The 15,436-nt window shown below is 34.0% G+C and overlaps 2 protein-coding genes across 10 annotated transcripts; one reads left to right on the top strand and one right to left on the bottom strand.

Moving 5' to 3' along the window:
- Positions 1 to 1,610: 1,610 nt before the first annotated feature.
- LOC100816462 (protein PSK SIMULATOR 3) lies at positions 1,611 to 6,109 on the top strand. 6 transcript variants are annotated; one of them, XM_014774955.3, is made up of 4 exons: positions 1,611 to 1,868; positions 2,280 to 2,375; positions 2,727 to 2,846; positions 3,079 to 6,109. In XM_014774955.3, exon 4 carries the CDS (start codon positions 3,137 to 3,139, stop codon positions 4,958 to 4,960), a length of 1,824 nt encoding a protein of 607 aa, XP_014630441.1. In that variant the 5' UTR covers positions 1,611 to 1,868; positions 2,280 to 2,375; positions 2,727 to 2,846; positions 3,079 to 3,136; the 3' UTR covers positions 4,961 to 6,109. The 6 variants fall into 6 exon arrangements, with proteins under 6 accessions (XP_014630441.1, XP_040870988.1, XP_014630438.1 ...); XM_041015054.1 differs by having other exon boundaries at positions 2,724 to 2,846; XM_014774952.3 differs by lacking the exon at positions 2,280 to 2,375 and adding an exon at positions 1,985 to 2,060 and having other exon boundaries at positions 2,724 to 2,846.
- LOC100810373 (phosphomevalonate kinase, peroxisomal) lies at positions 5,969 to 15,379 on the bottom strand. Of its 4 annotated transcripts, XM_003522498.4 has the most exons (11): positions 14,982 to 15,379; positions 12,204 to 12,249; positions 11,978 to 12,131; positions 11,804 to 11,901; positions 11,610 to 11,719; positions 11,477 to 11,529; positions 10,991 to 11,371; positions 10,160 to 10,264; positions 8,786 to 9,013; positions 7,686 to 7,808; positions 5,969 to 6,491 (listed from the first exon to the last, which is right to left on the bottom strand). In XM_003522498.4, exons 2-11 carry the CDS (start codon positions 12,209 to 12,211, stop codon positions 6,225 to 6,227), a joined length of 1,527 nt encoding a protein of 508 aa, XP_003522546.1. In that variant the 5' UTR covers positions 12,212 to 12,249; positions 14,982 to 15,379; the 3' UTR covers positions 5,969 to 6,224. The 4 variants fall into 4 exon arrangements, with proteins under 4 accessions (XP_003522546.1, XP_014630443.1, XP_025984092.1 ...); XM_014774957.2 differs by having other exon boundaries at positions 11,804 to 12,131; XM_026128307.2 differs by lacking the exon at positions 14,982 to 15,379 and having other exon boundaries at positions 11,984 to 12,131; positions 12,204 to 12,361.
- Positions 15,380 to 15,436: the final 57 nt, after the last annotated feature.

Raw genomic sequence — 15,436 nt, 5'->3', positions numbered from 1 at the left:
ACTAAAGATTTTTTTTTAATGATAAAGGAGCAGCAGGTGAAGAAAATTGGTTAGTAACTACTAGTAAGAACCAATCCTCAAACAACATCATCATCACATTATAATTCTAGAAGCTAAAACTGCTACCAAATATATGGTACAAGCTCGTGGACAAAGAGGCCTTTTGTATATATTGAATGATTTGTTCTTATTTCTTTAAAAAAGTATGTTCAAAGCAAGAAATGCAAATCTACTCAATAATGATTTGTTTATCGTTGCAATAAAGAAATTTTCAGTTCCACTCAGTAGTCGAGTAGATATTTTTTAATGTTAAAGTTAACCATTTTACAATATTTTTACTTTCCCAACTTTCCGACAAATTTAGCATTTTAGTGACTCTAGAAATTAATGAAAGACATTGAAGGATTCAACTTCTGGGCGAACTCTTGGTTTGGTCTTCCAAAATTTGTTGAAACATCAATTTAATTTTAAAAGATTAATTATTGTTCTGTTTGTTTTTTCAAGCAAATGACATTTTCACTAATGTCAATGTAAAATTGTACTTTGAGACATTTTTTTGAAAGCAACAATTTTCTGTTGTGTCTCAAAGGGAGTTATATATAATGAATATAAATATATATTATATGAAATTATTACTTCTTTTGTCTAATATATATGTTTTTTTTTCAAAATATTTGCCATTTAAAAATATTAAAATATAATTTTGTTAGTAACACCCTAATCTATTAGCGCCTCACTTGACATTTTAATTGTATTTAAAAAGGATATTTTGATCAACTAAAGTTTTTTTATCATGATAATTTATATTAGTTAATATTTCTAAAAAACGTATTATCTTAAAAAGATAAATAATATTAGGTGAAAGAAGTATTAAATAATATTTTTATTATTAAATGGAAACATATAAACTTTAATATTTTGTGCAGATTTTGAACCATCTTGCTATAAATAAAATATTTTCATGATAAAAAACAAACTCTATTATTGCTGTTGAATACACTTTTTTTCTTCAGAAACTTTATGTGAATAACAATGATTTTTTTTATAACGCATACGAAAGCACTTATTTTTTAACAAAAAAATCTAAAATTTCAAATTCCCTATAATAATATACATTTGTATTTTAACTTGATATAATAAATTATTGTATCACAAACAAATTATATTTCACATTGATCATTCAAATAAGAAAATAAAAAACTTGCAAAAAAAATAAAATCACACACTACTCACTATACTATAGTCTTTCATTATTTATACTGAACAGAATTTTTCAATCATGGTGAACACAATTGAGCTTCAAGAAAAAAATGACCACATTAACTAAACTAACTACACATAACCTTGTAAAGATCTAACCATAAAAGTATTTCTTAAGTTTTCAACATATAATAAACAGTAGCAACTTAAGAAAAGGTGATTTTGTTAATGTTAGTATTTAAAACTAATTTAAACATACAAAGGTAATAAACCTTCGTTAAAGATATTTCTTATATATATATGATAAATATTTTTAAATAGAAGTTGATATTTTTAAATATTTAAAATTAATCTTAAAAATGATGTTAGTATTTTTCTAAACAGGATAGAGAGATGCGATTGTGTAATTTGAATGAGTTGTGAGATACTGAAATATTGATTTTATTGAATATTTAAATTTGAAATAAAATATTTATTTTGGGGGGTCATTGGTTTCACTCGCTTTCTCTCTGTATCTCAGTTTCTGCTTTGTTTCCATTCCATGTGCACCTTACTTCCTAACCCTGCACCTTCTCTCTCTCTCTCTCTCACACACACACTTTCTCTCTCTTCTCTCTCTCTCTCAGCTCCTCAAAGATTTACGGGTTGCTTCTGCTCTTTTGTGATCGGTGAGTTTCTGGTTCTCTCTGTGTTCTTCAACTGTAATTCATCATGCTCATTTTATCCTACTGATTTTACCATTTGGGTGCTTCACTTTTGCTGCAATCACTTTGTGGTGTTGAAGATTTAAACTTTGACTGCTATAGTTTTTGGCCCATACAAGCAAACGAGATGGTGAAGTGATGTGAAGTTGACAAAAAGTATCTAAATTTGAGCTTTTTAAATGTACTCCCTTTCAGCTTTGAATTTTAGTGAATTCTTGATTTAATGAATGAGTAAACAGGGAATAGGATCCATAATTAGGTTTATGTGTATATATATATTTTTTTCAGCATATATTCTTCAGTAGGTATTTACCTAAAATAATTGAGAAGTTATATTCCCTAGTTGCTTCTTATTGAAGCATTTCTATCCATCAGAAACTACAAAGGGCCAGGACAAACACCAAAAAGAGCAACAAGGGGGAATATAGACATTATTTTTCTTTTTCTGGAATATATGTTAATTTTTCAGAGGTAAGAGAGCCACTTCACACTGGTTTGCTGTTGCTGATTTGATGCTAGGAATTAGTACATCTGTTAGAATTGTATGCCTTGACAAAGCATGTAAAACATAAAGAATATTTACCTGAGCCTTATCTATCCATTCTTTCAAAATGCCTAATATGTGGAATAAATTTGAACCATATATAACCAAGGGGAAGAAAGATAGGCTGGGTAGCAAAAAGGAAACAGATGCTTTTAATTTCCCAAGTGATGTATTTTTATACTTGAAACATGTGAAGCAAAAGAAGATAATATATTCTAGTTTTAAAATTAAAACACTAGGAATAGCTTGGCATGACTGTGTTTGATGCTGTGTAGCAGGCAGAAATAAGAGTGCCAAACCAGTATGCATTACACCAAAGTGAATTACTGCAAGCTCAATCAATCAATCCCACTCATTCTCCTTCTATTGGTGTGGGACAGAATAGTAAAAGAAAGCAGGTAAGAAAAGATATAATGCTTTTTTTTTAAGTACAAAATGATAAACATTATTTTCTTTCCTTTCATACAACTTACAAGTTGTGTTTAATAGCTTCTTTGGTTATATTTTGAGATATTTAACTGAGCATCTGAATTTTTTTTGTACAGTCTGAAATTTATCTGAAATGTGTATGAGATATTTAATGCCTGTTTTAACAATCTCATTTTGTATTTTATTTGCTGAGTATTACAGAGCTGTGGCACTGGACTTGTCTTAAAGAGCATAGGTTTTGTCCCTTCTTATATAAGCAATGGTTGCAGAATCATGGTTTCGCAGTCTGTGGAAAGCTCCTCGGAAGCATGATGCCAATTCCGAGAAGGTGGTCATTGAAGTATTAGCATTTGAAATAGCAAGCTTGATGTCCAAGCTAGTTAATTTATGGCAGTCTTTGAGTGATAAACAGATTGTTAGATTTAGGGAGGAAATCACAAATTCGGTGGGCATAAAAAAGCTTGTCTCAGATGATGATAATTTCATTGAACGTTTGATCTGTTTGGAGATACTTGAGAACATGGCACACGTGGCCGAGTCTGTGGCTAGGCTTGCTAAGAAATGCAGTGATCCAATTTTGAAAGGTTTTGGGAATGCCTTTTATGAGTTTATCACTACAGGCAGTGATCCATATGGGTGGGAATTCACTGGCAAGAAGATGGAAAAAAAGATTAAAAGGATGGAAAAGTTTATATCAACTAATGCAAGTTTGTATCAAGAGATGGAAGTGCTTGCTGATCTTGAGCAAACTTTTACAAGAGTGAAGGCTAATGGTGAGTCAGATGGTGTAACTTTAATGGAGTATCAGAAGAAGGTTGCATGGAAGAGGCAGGAGGTGAAGCACTTACAGGATATTTCTTTGTGGAACAGGACATATGATTACACAATACTTCTTTTAGCCAGATCCTTATTCACAACATTCTGTAAGATCAACCATGTATTTGGACTTACAGAGATGGTGGATGTTGGCAGGACCACTAATTCAAGTGTCTTAAATTCAGATTTCGTTTACAGAAGTCAATCGGTTTCTACGATATTGCAATCTTCATTCCACCCATCACATAATAATGTTGCCAGGTTTTCTTCAGGACCCCTCAATGCTATTACTGCTAGATCAGGTCCAATTGGTCGAACAACAAATAAAACAAGCATTTCTCATTCAGGTCCTCTTGGTGACTCATCCACAAAGTCAGGCCCCATTTTAGGAAAGCAAACAACAAATGCCAATTTTTACTCAGGTCCTCTTGGAAGGAAATTCAATCAATCAGTCCCAGTTACCGGAAGAAATAAAAAGAGCAAGATTTGGAGGTTTTATGGACACTCTGTTGCCATAAGTGGGAAGGAAACTACCACAAGACCCAGTCGACTGACTCAAGTAGGACCTTTCAAAGGATGTATGGCTTGGGACAGTTCCATATTCACTGACTGCCAGTCAAGTGCTAGTGGTGTTCATTATGGAATGCAGAATCCCAAAGATGTTAATTCAAACCCTCTTGGTCCTGGAAAAGTAGTTAATCATACTGAATCAGTCTTCAAACCTCTTCGCAAGCTATTAAATCCTCCATCTGAAACCCTGGGTGCTGCTGCTCTAGCACTGCACTATGCAAATGTTATCATTGTGATTGAGAAGCTAGCAGCTTCTTCACACTTGATTGGTCTGGATGCAAGAGATGACCTGTACAACATGTTACCAAGACGTGTGAGAGCTTCCCTAAAGGCCAAGCTAAAGCCATATACCAAGACCATGGCAGCATTGTCATCATCAATCTATGACCCAAGTCTAGCAGAAGAATGGAATGAAGCAATGTCAAGCATACTTGAATGGCTGGCACCACTTGCTCATAACATGATAAGATGGCAGTCTGAGAGAAGTTATGAGCAGCAGAGCTTTGTTTCCCGGACAAATGTGCTGCTGGTACAGACCCTTTACTTTGCAAACCAAGAAAAGACAGAAGAAGTAATCACTGAGCTTCTTGTGGGACTGAATTATGTCTGGAAATATGGTAGGGAGCTCAATGCAAAAGCTCTGGCAGAGTGTGGCAGTTTTAGGGTAGACAATGAATATCCTAATCTGAATGGATAAATAATCTGTATAGGTTGTGGCCATTTCCTACAGGAATCCAGTTCCTTGCCAGAGATGAGGACTTGCAGAAACACCAATTATCAGTCTTGTTAAATCGACAAATGTGAATCAAATGCTAGCATAAGTATGAGAGAAGTACCTATGTATTCATTATTGTGGAAATTTAGTATCAGAATGCGTACCTGGTGAGAAATTTTTTAAAATCATTTATCGTTAATTTTCTTTGATGAGTTCCTAGCTGCTAGAACCTGGATAGCTGGTCTCATCTTTGCAATGTTGGCCTTCCTCTTTGATGAGGTCCTTCTTCCTACGTGATGTTTTAGGGTGTGCATATTTATGAGCATTATTGCATATTAAATTGTATAGTTCTATCACGCAATGGTGAATGGTTATTTCGCAATATCCTTCTGAATTCTCCAGTCTAGGAATTTGCCATACTACTGATAGCAAGTACCATAATCTATTTTTCTTGTAAGTTGTATGCTTAAATTGCTCAAATTCAGACTGTCATTGCGTCTATATAGCTCATAGTTCCGTGATAGAAGCTATTATTACAAACCCATCCGTTGAGAAATTGCTTATCTCAAACCCATACCTCTTTACGAAAAATTTACTTCCAGTGAGTTGTAATTTACTAATTTTCATTTCATCTTCAAGGAGCTTTTTGAGACGAGTAGAGATCTTTTCCATTTAATGGAAGTCTCCTACAAGGTGCATGTGAATCGCACATGCACTCCGAATGGAGACTTTCTTTAAATGGAGAAAAGATTAACCCTTTTGAGACCGCTTATGGTCCTCCTATAGGCTGAAGGTATCTCCCCTAGTTCTAGCGGGAGTGTCAGGCCAATGATATTGCTATTACATCACATGCAGTATATGTCAGACATAAGAGGGGAAAGAAAATAAAGTTGGCAGGAAAGTTTTAGCCAAGTTATTTGACATATTCTCTCGACCAGTTGTAGAAAACGTAGGTACATCTGAATAAGCAAGAAGATGTTACGCAACAAATCGGAAATTTTGATGATACATTGTTTTCTTCTGTTATGGCTTTGGCTATAGGAAACTAGATTCAAAGAATCTCCTGCTCGTTTACAAAACCAAGAATATTTGAAAGGGGCTTCACTTAAAATAAAAATAAAAAAAACTATATCAATTAAAGCTTATTTTCAATCTTACACTCATTTTCCCCCGAAATTGAAAAAAAGCAAAAACTAATAGCTAGTGAAGCCACATTCCACGGAACTATTAATTGATGGAAATGAGCTTATTCAATATGAATTGAAGACACAGCTGATGTGATTCCATTGGTTCGTGGATCAGCCTTTTCTAAACAAACGCCACAAGGATCTTCTTTAACCAACAAGGCAAGGACATTGAGTGAACTCCATACTTTTGTCACATTGCTGCTCGAATCTCCCAAAGTAACAGCAAAGACTGCATCAAATCCTCCTGCCCCTGGAACTCCAGCCAACAATACTCCTTCCAAGTTCATTGTAGCATCTAAAAGTTGTGTTTGTGGTTCTGGTTCAATCTGTAAACATTGAAGTCGTATATTGTCGAATTTTTTAAATGATGAATCCTTCAGAAAAATGAGTTTCTATTACAAAACCTCGAGTACATTTCAATAAAGATTATAAAAGCTGAAAACCAAGAAAATATAGCAATTATGGTCCATAAACACAGTTGAAATCGTATCTAATCCATTAAACATCAATCTTCTGATTGATTCAAGGGGTTCATAAGTAAGATGTTGAAACAAAGCAACTCTATTTTAACTGAACCACAGTTGTGGCACTCTAAGAAGACATTGTCCCCATAGCAACTATAGGTAGTAAATTATTGCCATGGATCAACTATACCAAAATCTTAAGATGTTAGATGAAACACATAAATGGTTCCTTTTTTCGTTGAATTGGAGAAGAATGCCCAGAACTAGAACCCACGACAAAAAGAAACAAAAGTAGAGTCAGCTAACATTAATGGTCTTATTTTAACATGTCAAACATGCCCCTTCAAAGCAGGAGCTCTTTATGCTGACAATGCACAACCCACCTACCTTTTGTTGCAATTTTATTAAAACAATGGAGGTGCTAACTGCTAAGGATTGAACTCTAGACCACTTGGTCATATAGGCTCTAGAACCATGGCATGAACCATCTCAAAAGCTAAAGTTGTTAGGTAAAAATATATGGGTAGTTTTGTATTTACATGTTTAACTCCCTGCAGCAGGTTTATAGGTAGTAAATTGTACTTTCTAAGCCAACAGGATTAATCACTTGGTTATGCAAGAAATCTTGATATGGAACTTCTTTCAGTTCTTGATTGGCTATGCATGCTATCTTTTTATGTTACTATGCACATTATACTGATACCAAATCCAAGACACTAACCCTATTTAGCTTTATATGGAATGTTCAGATAGCAAGTGGGCTAACCACTATGGAATTGAATCCAACCTTAATCCTTCCTTCTGGGTCTGGGATGGCATATATTATTTGCAAGTAAATTGTCAAACTTAGCTTCATGATCATTCTTATTCCATAGGAAGATAAGAGATGTAGCACCTCAAGAGGTGTTAATGGGTTAAACAAAATCACTAAATTTCAAACAAAAAAAAAACACAAGAGGAATGTATATTCCACCAAGACATATTTGTATAATCAAAATCGGCATCATATGAACAGATAACCATAAAAATAAGTGCTCAATTAGTTCATGAACTTACTGGAACACCTGCAGCCTCGCCCATTAGGCGCATATGATATCTAATCCCCAGCATGGCTTCTTTTGCTCCAAGCAGTGCTTTAATAACTGCTTCCTTGTTAGGTTCAGAAGCTTGTTCTATCCACTGATCAAGCAATTTGAATTTCAAAGTTCAAACATCAGAAATGTTGCAATATATGAAAAATCCCTAGAACTTGACTGAAAAAAATAGAAGTCTCAAGAAAATCATATCACAAATTAACTTGTTAAGTTTACAACCTGAAACTGAAATCCAGGCTGCAATGACTACTATGTATTAAATTAACATGGATTGTAGTACTATCCCTCATGGGTGCTTCCCAAAAATCACAATATCAAATTTAATTTCTGGGCACGAAAAGCAAGGTATGAATATGAGTAACCTATTTTAATTGCTCCTCCTTCTCTCCATGCAAATGATAAAGGGTCAGTTCAGTACGCCCTTCAAGTTGGGAGTGAAAAATTAATGGTTGTGTTTCCAATATAATTTTTATATCAATCTCATTTACGAATTGCTCATACTCCATTTTTAAGTGTTACTAATTGGACCAATAAAGTTGGGCCACAGAATTTTTTACCATTCCATAATTATGAGATTTGAGTTTACTGTCAACTACGAGGTTCATAATTCTCAGGCACTAAGGTCATACCAAGTATGAAGGATGTCAAGAGGTACAATAAGGAAGTTAAAATTTTCAAGTTAGTTCCAACTTCACATCTGGCCAGAATCAAACTCTGGAAACCTATAATGAGTATGGTTGTTGCCTGCAAAATAAGCTTCTATACTCCTCTCCATGGTAGCTCTAGACAGAGAAACAGTTAAATGTCATCTCTTCCAAAACTATCAAAGCAATAAATGTATATGTAAAATCAATAAAGACGTACTGCATGGAAAACGGTGAAAAAGAAGTGTGAAAGGCTAATCCAATGCAAAGAATACCTTAGGGACACACAATGTTTAAGTTATTTAAGTCTAAGAGTGAGAATTGTCAATCAATTTACTTTAGTTGCATAAGCGTAAATATTCTGATTTTAAAATTACTTCCATTAAATAAACAGCAATATTTAATCTCAAAGAAATACCTTGTCTGGTCTGAGCATGCTGCAGCTGTCAATCACAGATTTATATGCATTCCATTGTTCCTTTGCTAATTTGCTTAACAAGTTTAGTTGCATTTCCAATGCTGAATTTGCCTCTGACAATCTTGTCCATGTGTCCAGGGATTTCTGAGGGTCAGACTTTTGCCATTTTTTAACAGCACCAACCATCGATGGCGTGGATGATCCACCAGTTCCAGGTTCTCCTAGTAACTAAAAAGAAAAAGAAATCAGTCAGCCTTGGAACCAAGAGAAATTATATGTGATATAATCTGGCTAAAACAAACTTGGATTTAGTAACCACTCTGTATTATTCATCTGCAGATACTGATATCACCATGCTACCAGTACCCATAAGGCAATTAAGTAATACATAAATACCAAAATAGAAACAAATAACAGAGGGTTTCCAAGAGGCCCAGCAATCTCCCTACTGATCTCAATATGCAGGTGTGGACATAAAAAAAATTCGATCTTGTAATGCATCTTTCAGCTTCTTATAAAAAGAAGCTTGAAACTACCTAAGTGATTTTTAAGTACTATTCACTCGGAATACTATTGAAAACAATTGAAGCACCAAGCTTTCTGTTTGTTAAACTGGCAACTTACAATTTTCAAAATTAGATTGATGAACTTGAATTTAAGAGTATTATTGCAGAAAAGAAATAAGCTACTGTCTCTTCATTATTGTCAAATGCATTCAAGGTTTACATATGCTGCACATAGAAAAGTACAATGGTATAAAACATCATGAAAAAAATATTAAAAATAGATAAGTTAATGGCTCTTAGCTCCAAATATCTGATTTCTGTGAACTAAAACATCTGTGATTAGTTTTATCATTTCCTTCACATTGATTGTCATATGCAACTATACTCTAGCCAGTCCTTAATAAGTATCACATATGCATAGGTAGCTGACAGAGCACTGAAATTTCCACGTATAGGAAGAACCCCAGTACTCGCATTAAAAGTCAACATCTTATCAAATAAAAAAGTCAGAACTTAGACATTGTAAGACACATTTGGTAATCATGAATCCAAAATGTGTATTGCAGAGACAAAAGCAATTCATGGAGCAGAAAACTTGAAATTCTGAAAAGCCTAGAAAAATGCTAAAAGGAGAAGACTCTATCTAACAGGCGAGCCAACATTATTTCCTTTTTACTTCTCTATTAAAAGAAGGTTTTGAATAGAAACCAAATGTATAAATATAGAGTCTAGACTTAGGTACATCCCACCACCACCCTTTCAACCAGAAGAGAGATAATAGCGAGGGAGGTGGGGCAGGGTGTAAGTGCCCATCGCCATATTTTTAAGACATAAAAGTAGCAAAATAAGCAAAATTTAAGTTGCTTACAAGAGACATCAAAGGTGGTAGAGAGAACTCAGTCGTGTCATGGTCCCAATTTCCTTTTATAATTTCAGTGATACCATCTGATAAAGGCACTGCTATATCTGCAACCTAAAATGTCAACAAAACAAAGACAATGAAGTTATTGATGTTTCTGGAACATTGCTACTAATGCCAAAACAATTTGCTCAATGTAAGATGTAACCAACAGTAGAATCCTAACATGCTTGTCAATAACAAATGGGAAAAACACTGATTGCAAAATGCACAGTGGTGGCTACATAATATATGAACATATTTTTCATGAGCATTTCAAGAATTCACCGATAATAGTTGTCAATAATCTCAAGATGGAAGCCAAATATGGGTCAAACAAACGAGGGAGGGTGCATTATGCCAGTTCTGTAACACTTGCATTGTTAGTTAAATGCACATCTCTTTGTATATAGAGTGAGATCTACTTACTCCCTTTAATATCTTTTCAAAGAAATTAAATTTCATCAATCCAATTGTCAAATTGAAAGCTTTCATTACATAAATCAAATCCACCAAATTTTATAAAATTTAAAAACTTTGATACTTCATAGAATAACTTCCATTTAAGCATGATATACTTTTTAAAATACAAATGTCATCTATAAGATTACATACTAACAAATGTTCAATTTATCTCAAATTTAATGTGCATGATCATTGTAAAAATATGACAAGATTCAATGGTTGGATTGGTGAAATGAAATGTCTATTAAAATATATTAAACAGAATATATAAAGTGACAAACTTGAATAAGCAAGAATTAATTGTTGTTCAATACAAAAGGTATATGAGTGGGGGACCTTAGTGGAAGAAATCACTTCCGGTGAAAACCGCACATAGCGCTGACTGCCATACACAGCTGAGCTGACATCAAACCCACTGCCAACTTTCCCCTGTGCAATACAGTGTGCAGTTTGAGCTATTTTATGCACCATATCAAGATCTGCAACATCCTTCCTTTCCCGATGATCTTTCGAAGAGGAAAGCTTTACAACATCCAGGTAATGAAGTAGAGCAGCAACTACAGCCATTGTCATCGCTGCAGAAGAGCCCAAACCAGTTTTAGCCACTTCAGGCTTGCAATTCCCTCCATCGGCATCATCGGTATTGAAAGTAATGGAGGAAAAGGGAGGAAGGGTGGCCAATGATTCCGGAGTCAAAGGGAGTCCACGTCTCTCAATCTGCAGGAGCAGGAGCAGCAGCAGCATTTGTTAAGACATAAATATCTTGGTCTAAGCTTTCAAATGCTCGAATCATAAAAAAAAAAAAAAAAACGGGTAAATTACCTCATTCCTATACGAATAAAAATCATTGCCACCCAAAATTGTAATGTCAAGACCTACAAGATCAATCCAGTTACAAAATCGGAAGTCTAAACCTATATTCCATTCATAAAAAATTGGAGAAGCATAATATCACCATGTAAAAGTAGTTTGTGCAACAGCTCCTTTTTATTATGGTCAAACGTTGCGTAAGCAGCAGCCACGGAATACTGCACCGCATATTCCACAAAAGGATTTCTCGTATCACTGAAATAACAAAGCAGAAATTATTACGCACAAATTCTAAAATTGATTGCTAACAGTGAAATAGAGGAGTAATTATTGACGAGCCTTGGGGAAACGGTTTGGATGGTGAGATTTTTGAGAGCGAGTTTGTAGAGGGCTTCTCTGGAGAGTTGAGGAGAGGTTAATCTGACATCTGTCCATGCCTGAAGGAAAATGAGTAAGAGAGAATGAGTGAGTAAAAGATGAAGATGAAGGAAAAGCAATAGTAATAATAGGCACCCATGCCCAGGAATCAGGTTTGATTTCGTGATGAATTGGTTTGACGATGGCGTAAAAACGAGCGTTTGTGCTGAGGACAAGTCCTGCATTGGGTCGCTCCAAAATCAGGTAACCACCGGTCATTAACACTTTCCCGGGAGCTGAACTAACAACCCTGCCATGTCAATCTCTATTTTAGTTCAATATTTTCGATTCTGCAAACCAATGTCAGTGATTCTTCACTTACTCGCCCATCGCTGTTGTGCAATTCCAAATGCGATCACCACCAGCCACTGGAGAAAGAAGCACAAGAACAATGCCAATTTCGTTAAAGAGTATTGGTTAGCATTTATCTTTTTTGATACTAACAAATTAATTTCATAAAAAATTATTCGATGTAGGTAAGCTATTACCATAAAATCTAGATATAAAGTTTTAATTTTTAAATATGGATAATTACCATAAAATTTTGGGAGTATAGTATTGGTATAAGTATTATACTACTCAATCTCATACCTCATAATATATTTATTGTGCTTTATGACTAAAAATTGAAGAAGAAAAAAAAGTACGTTATATAAAATATTTTTACATTATCAATCAATTAAAAACTAGAAATTAAAATGTATGATTTATAACAATTAAGTTAAAAGTCTTATCTAACCCAATTGATCACAAACACATTTAGGCTCACCAAATACTACGGTATTTTTGCAAAGGAACATTTGCATTACTGGTTAATGGTTATAAGATATGTGTGTTTCACATTACAATGCAGGAGAGCGTAATAGTTAACAAATTATGCCTGTCTTAAAAATCTCCTGTTTCTAGAGTTATCATATTTCAATAGCAACTAAAATGATTGGTACATAAATTTGGGAGATAAAAGATTGAAGCATTATGGTGATGAACGACAGAACGAGCACGTGGTTGTGGTAACATTCGTGGAGAAGTTCGACAAATTGGGCATGACGCGTTCAGTGGAAGCCATTCATCGATGCATTGTGCATGAAAGCAGTGTCCACATTCAGGTATGGTTTTCACTGTCTCTTTGGGCATGTACTTCTCACCTATCACTATTTTTGGGTAGGATTCAATTGTGGGCCTGTCGAGGCCCGTGACTGTGGTGGGCCGTTAGCCTGCTGGAGCCTCAAAATCTGGCACCGTATCATGAGCCCTAGGCCCATCGTGGGGTCTGGGACTAACCAGTACTCTTAATGCTTGTTTGGATTGCATTCAAAATCATGGTGGAGCATAGTGAGGTGAATCAAACTTGATTTTGACAAAAAATTTGCATTTTTGATTATTCTTTGTATAATCAATTATGGTGGAGTTGAAGCAAGTAGAAGTAGCTCTTACTACTGCCAAAATCAATTCTAGGTAGCTTTTGTCTAATTTACCTACATAACAATGCCCTCATTAGTATATGTTTATTGTTTATTGATTTAAAAAATATAATTAAGAGTCTTGTTATATTTATTTAATTTTGAATGTATTTTATCTAATTTATCCTCACACTCATACTATTAATAGTGGGATAAATTATATTAAAAAAATGTAACAAAAAATAAATAAGAAAATATTTTTTATACTTTGATGCTTATGTTAAGTTAAGACTTTTATTATCTATTTGATCCAATTTTAATGTTTTACAAGGAATGTGATTCTTTTTCAAAAGTTAACATATTTGACACATATTGTCTTAATTTAATTATGTGTATTTAATTTTAATTATATATATAATATAACTAATTATAATAGAAGAGTCTACATCGACATCAAAATCATTACACCCTCAAAATCAATTTTAATTCAAAGTATTCAAATAATATTCTTTTAAAAAAAATACTTTTTTGATATATGTTATCTAAACAAAAACCATGTTATTTCATAATTAATTATAATCATAATCAATTTCATTTAAAATTAGTGAATTCAAAAAAAAATATTTAAAATGCAAAATTAGTGAATTCAAAAAAACCATGTCAATCCAAACACATTCAGAATATTAGTGAATTCAAAAAAAATATTTTTTTAAATTTATGATTAAAATGCATTGAAGATTATGGTAGAAACTAGAAAGTGCATTAATGACAATTTTTAATATTTTTATACTCTTTAATCAATGCCTTAACGGTATGATTAGCATTTACCATAATTTTATGACTAATTTCTTTAAAAAAAATACATTTTCCTTAAAAATATGCTGAACGATAACTCATAGGAAACTTACATCACTTATTAACAAAGCTCTTAAATTCAAACTCACACTGTATGTGGGTGAAAAATTGATTAAATAAGTAAATTCCTCTTATTTTATATTTAAAGTAGTGTCAGGATAAGTTGGTAATTTAAGAAAAAAAATCACGACTGTCATCAGGTGACGGCTCCTACATTAGAATTTTCTAATCTCCACCAAATTCTTTATTCTTTCTAAATAAACTTGAAACAAATAATTTATGTCGTATACTCTTGATTCACATTTCCACGGGAAAGAATGCTACTTTCATACAAAGACACGTAATTGAGAAACAATTGCATATTTTTTTATTCATCCAGTTGACCTAACCAGGTTATCAACAATCAAAGTTATTTACACCCACTCTTGACAGGATCTTCCCCCTTAAACTCCTTCGTGTGCATGGCAACATTCTTTAGTTTAATTACATTTTTTCTTTTATTTATTATTTCACAAATTTAGTTTATTTATTTTATTAACTAGATCCTTTATTTTAATTATATATTTAATAAAATGATCATGCACTAATAATTTAAAAAGTTTTATCATTTAAAAGTTAATAAATTTATGATATAATACATTAAACTCTTGTATAATTTTGTCATTATATATTTTTAATTTCAAGATTCGGTTGACTTAACCTCCTACGAATTAGGAGATAGCGATGAGTTTCAGGTGTTATAAGCCTAACCCGCGCGCGGTTAGGAAGATTGGATTAAGTTTACGATAACTAAATCACAGAAAATGAAATGTGCAATAGTTTTTGGCTATGGAGTGAGTGGTTACCTTTTGAAGGGACACGGGAACAGTCGAGCTCAAAAGTGTCGTTGCTCTTGAATCCGCTGAGTTCCAACGACGTCACTCGATCGTTAAACGGCGACTGGACCGACTCTATCACCGTGGCCACCAAGTGTCCAAACACGGTCGAAGAAGGCGTCGCAAAAATTAAACGACGTACTTAGGAGAATCGCTGAGATAGTTTATGGGCCGGTAGCGACGAACGAGGTACTCCAAGTTGAAGAAGGTGAATTATTGGCGGTGGTTGCTGTGCTGCGTAGTTTATTCTTTGGATTCTGAGTTCGCCGCAGTAAAATAGGTTAAGTAGTGTTTGGCCGTTCTGGCTGCAGGATACGCTGAACCCTGGGTGGCCGCATGAATTCTCTTGCTCTCCCTCTATGCGGAACGGGAATCGGATTACTGGCTCGTGAGTGTCGCAAACGCTGTCTAAACATGTTTCTATG

Source organism: Glycine max, chromosome 4, assembly GCF_000004515.6.
Source record: "Glycine max cultivar Williams 82 chromosome 4, Glycine_max_v4.0, whole genome shotgun sequence".
Lineage (NCBI taxonomy): Eukaryota > Viridiplantae > Streptophyta > Magnoliopsida > Fabales > Fabaceae > Glycine > Glycine max.
The sequence above is the reverse complement of the archived record's forward strand: the minus strand, read 5'-3'. Positions and strand labels throughout refer to the sequence as shown.

Bases quoted from the DNA above. Each gene is read 5' to 3' on its own strand.
- LOC100816462 (XM_006578855.4), top strand. From the start codon at position 3,137: ATGGTTGCAGAATCATGGTTTCGCAGTCTGTGGAAAGCTCCTCGGAAG.
- LOC100810373 (XM_014774957.2), bottom strand. From the start codon at position 12,066: ATGCAGGACTTGTCCTCAGCACAAACGCTCGTTTTTACGCCATCGTCA. The intron at 11,720-11,803 runs GCTCGTCAATAA...TTGTTATTTCAG, and splicing joins ATCCAAACCGTTTCCCCAAG to TGATACGAGAAATCCTTTTG. The intron at 11,530-11,609 runs GTGATATTATGC...TTGATCTTGTAG, and splicing joins GCACAAACTACTTTTACATG to GTCTTGACATTACAATTTTG.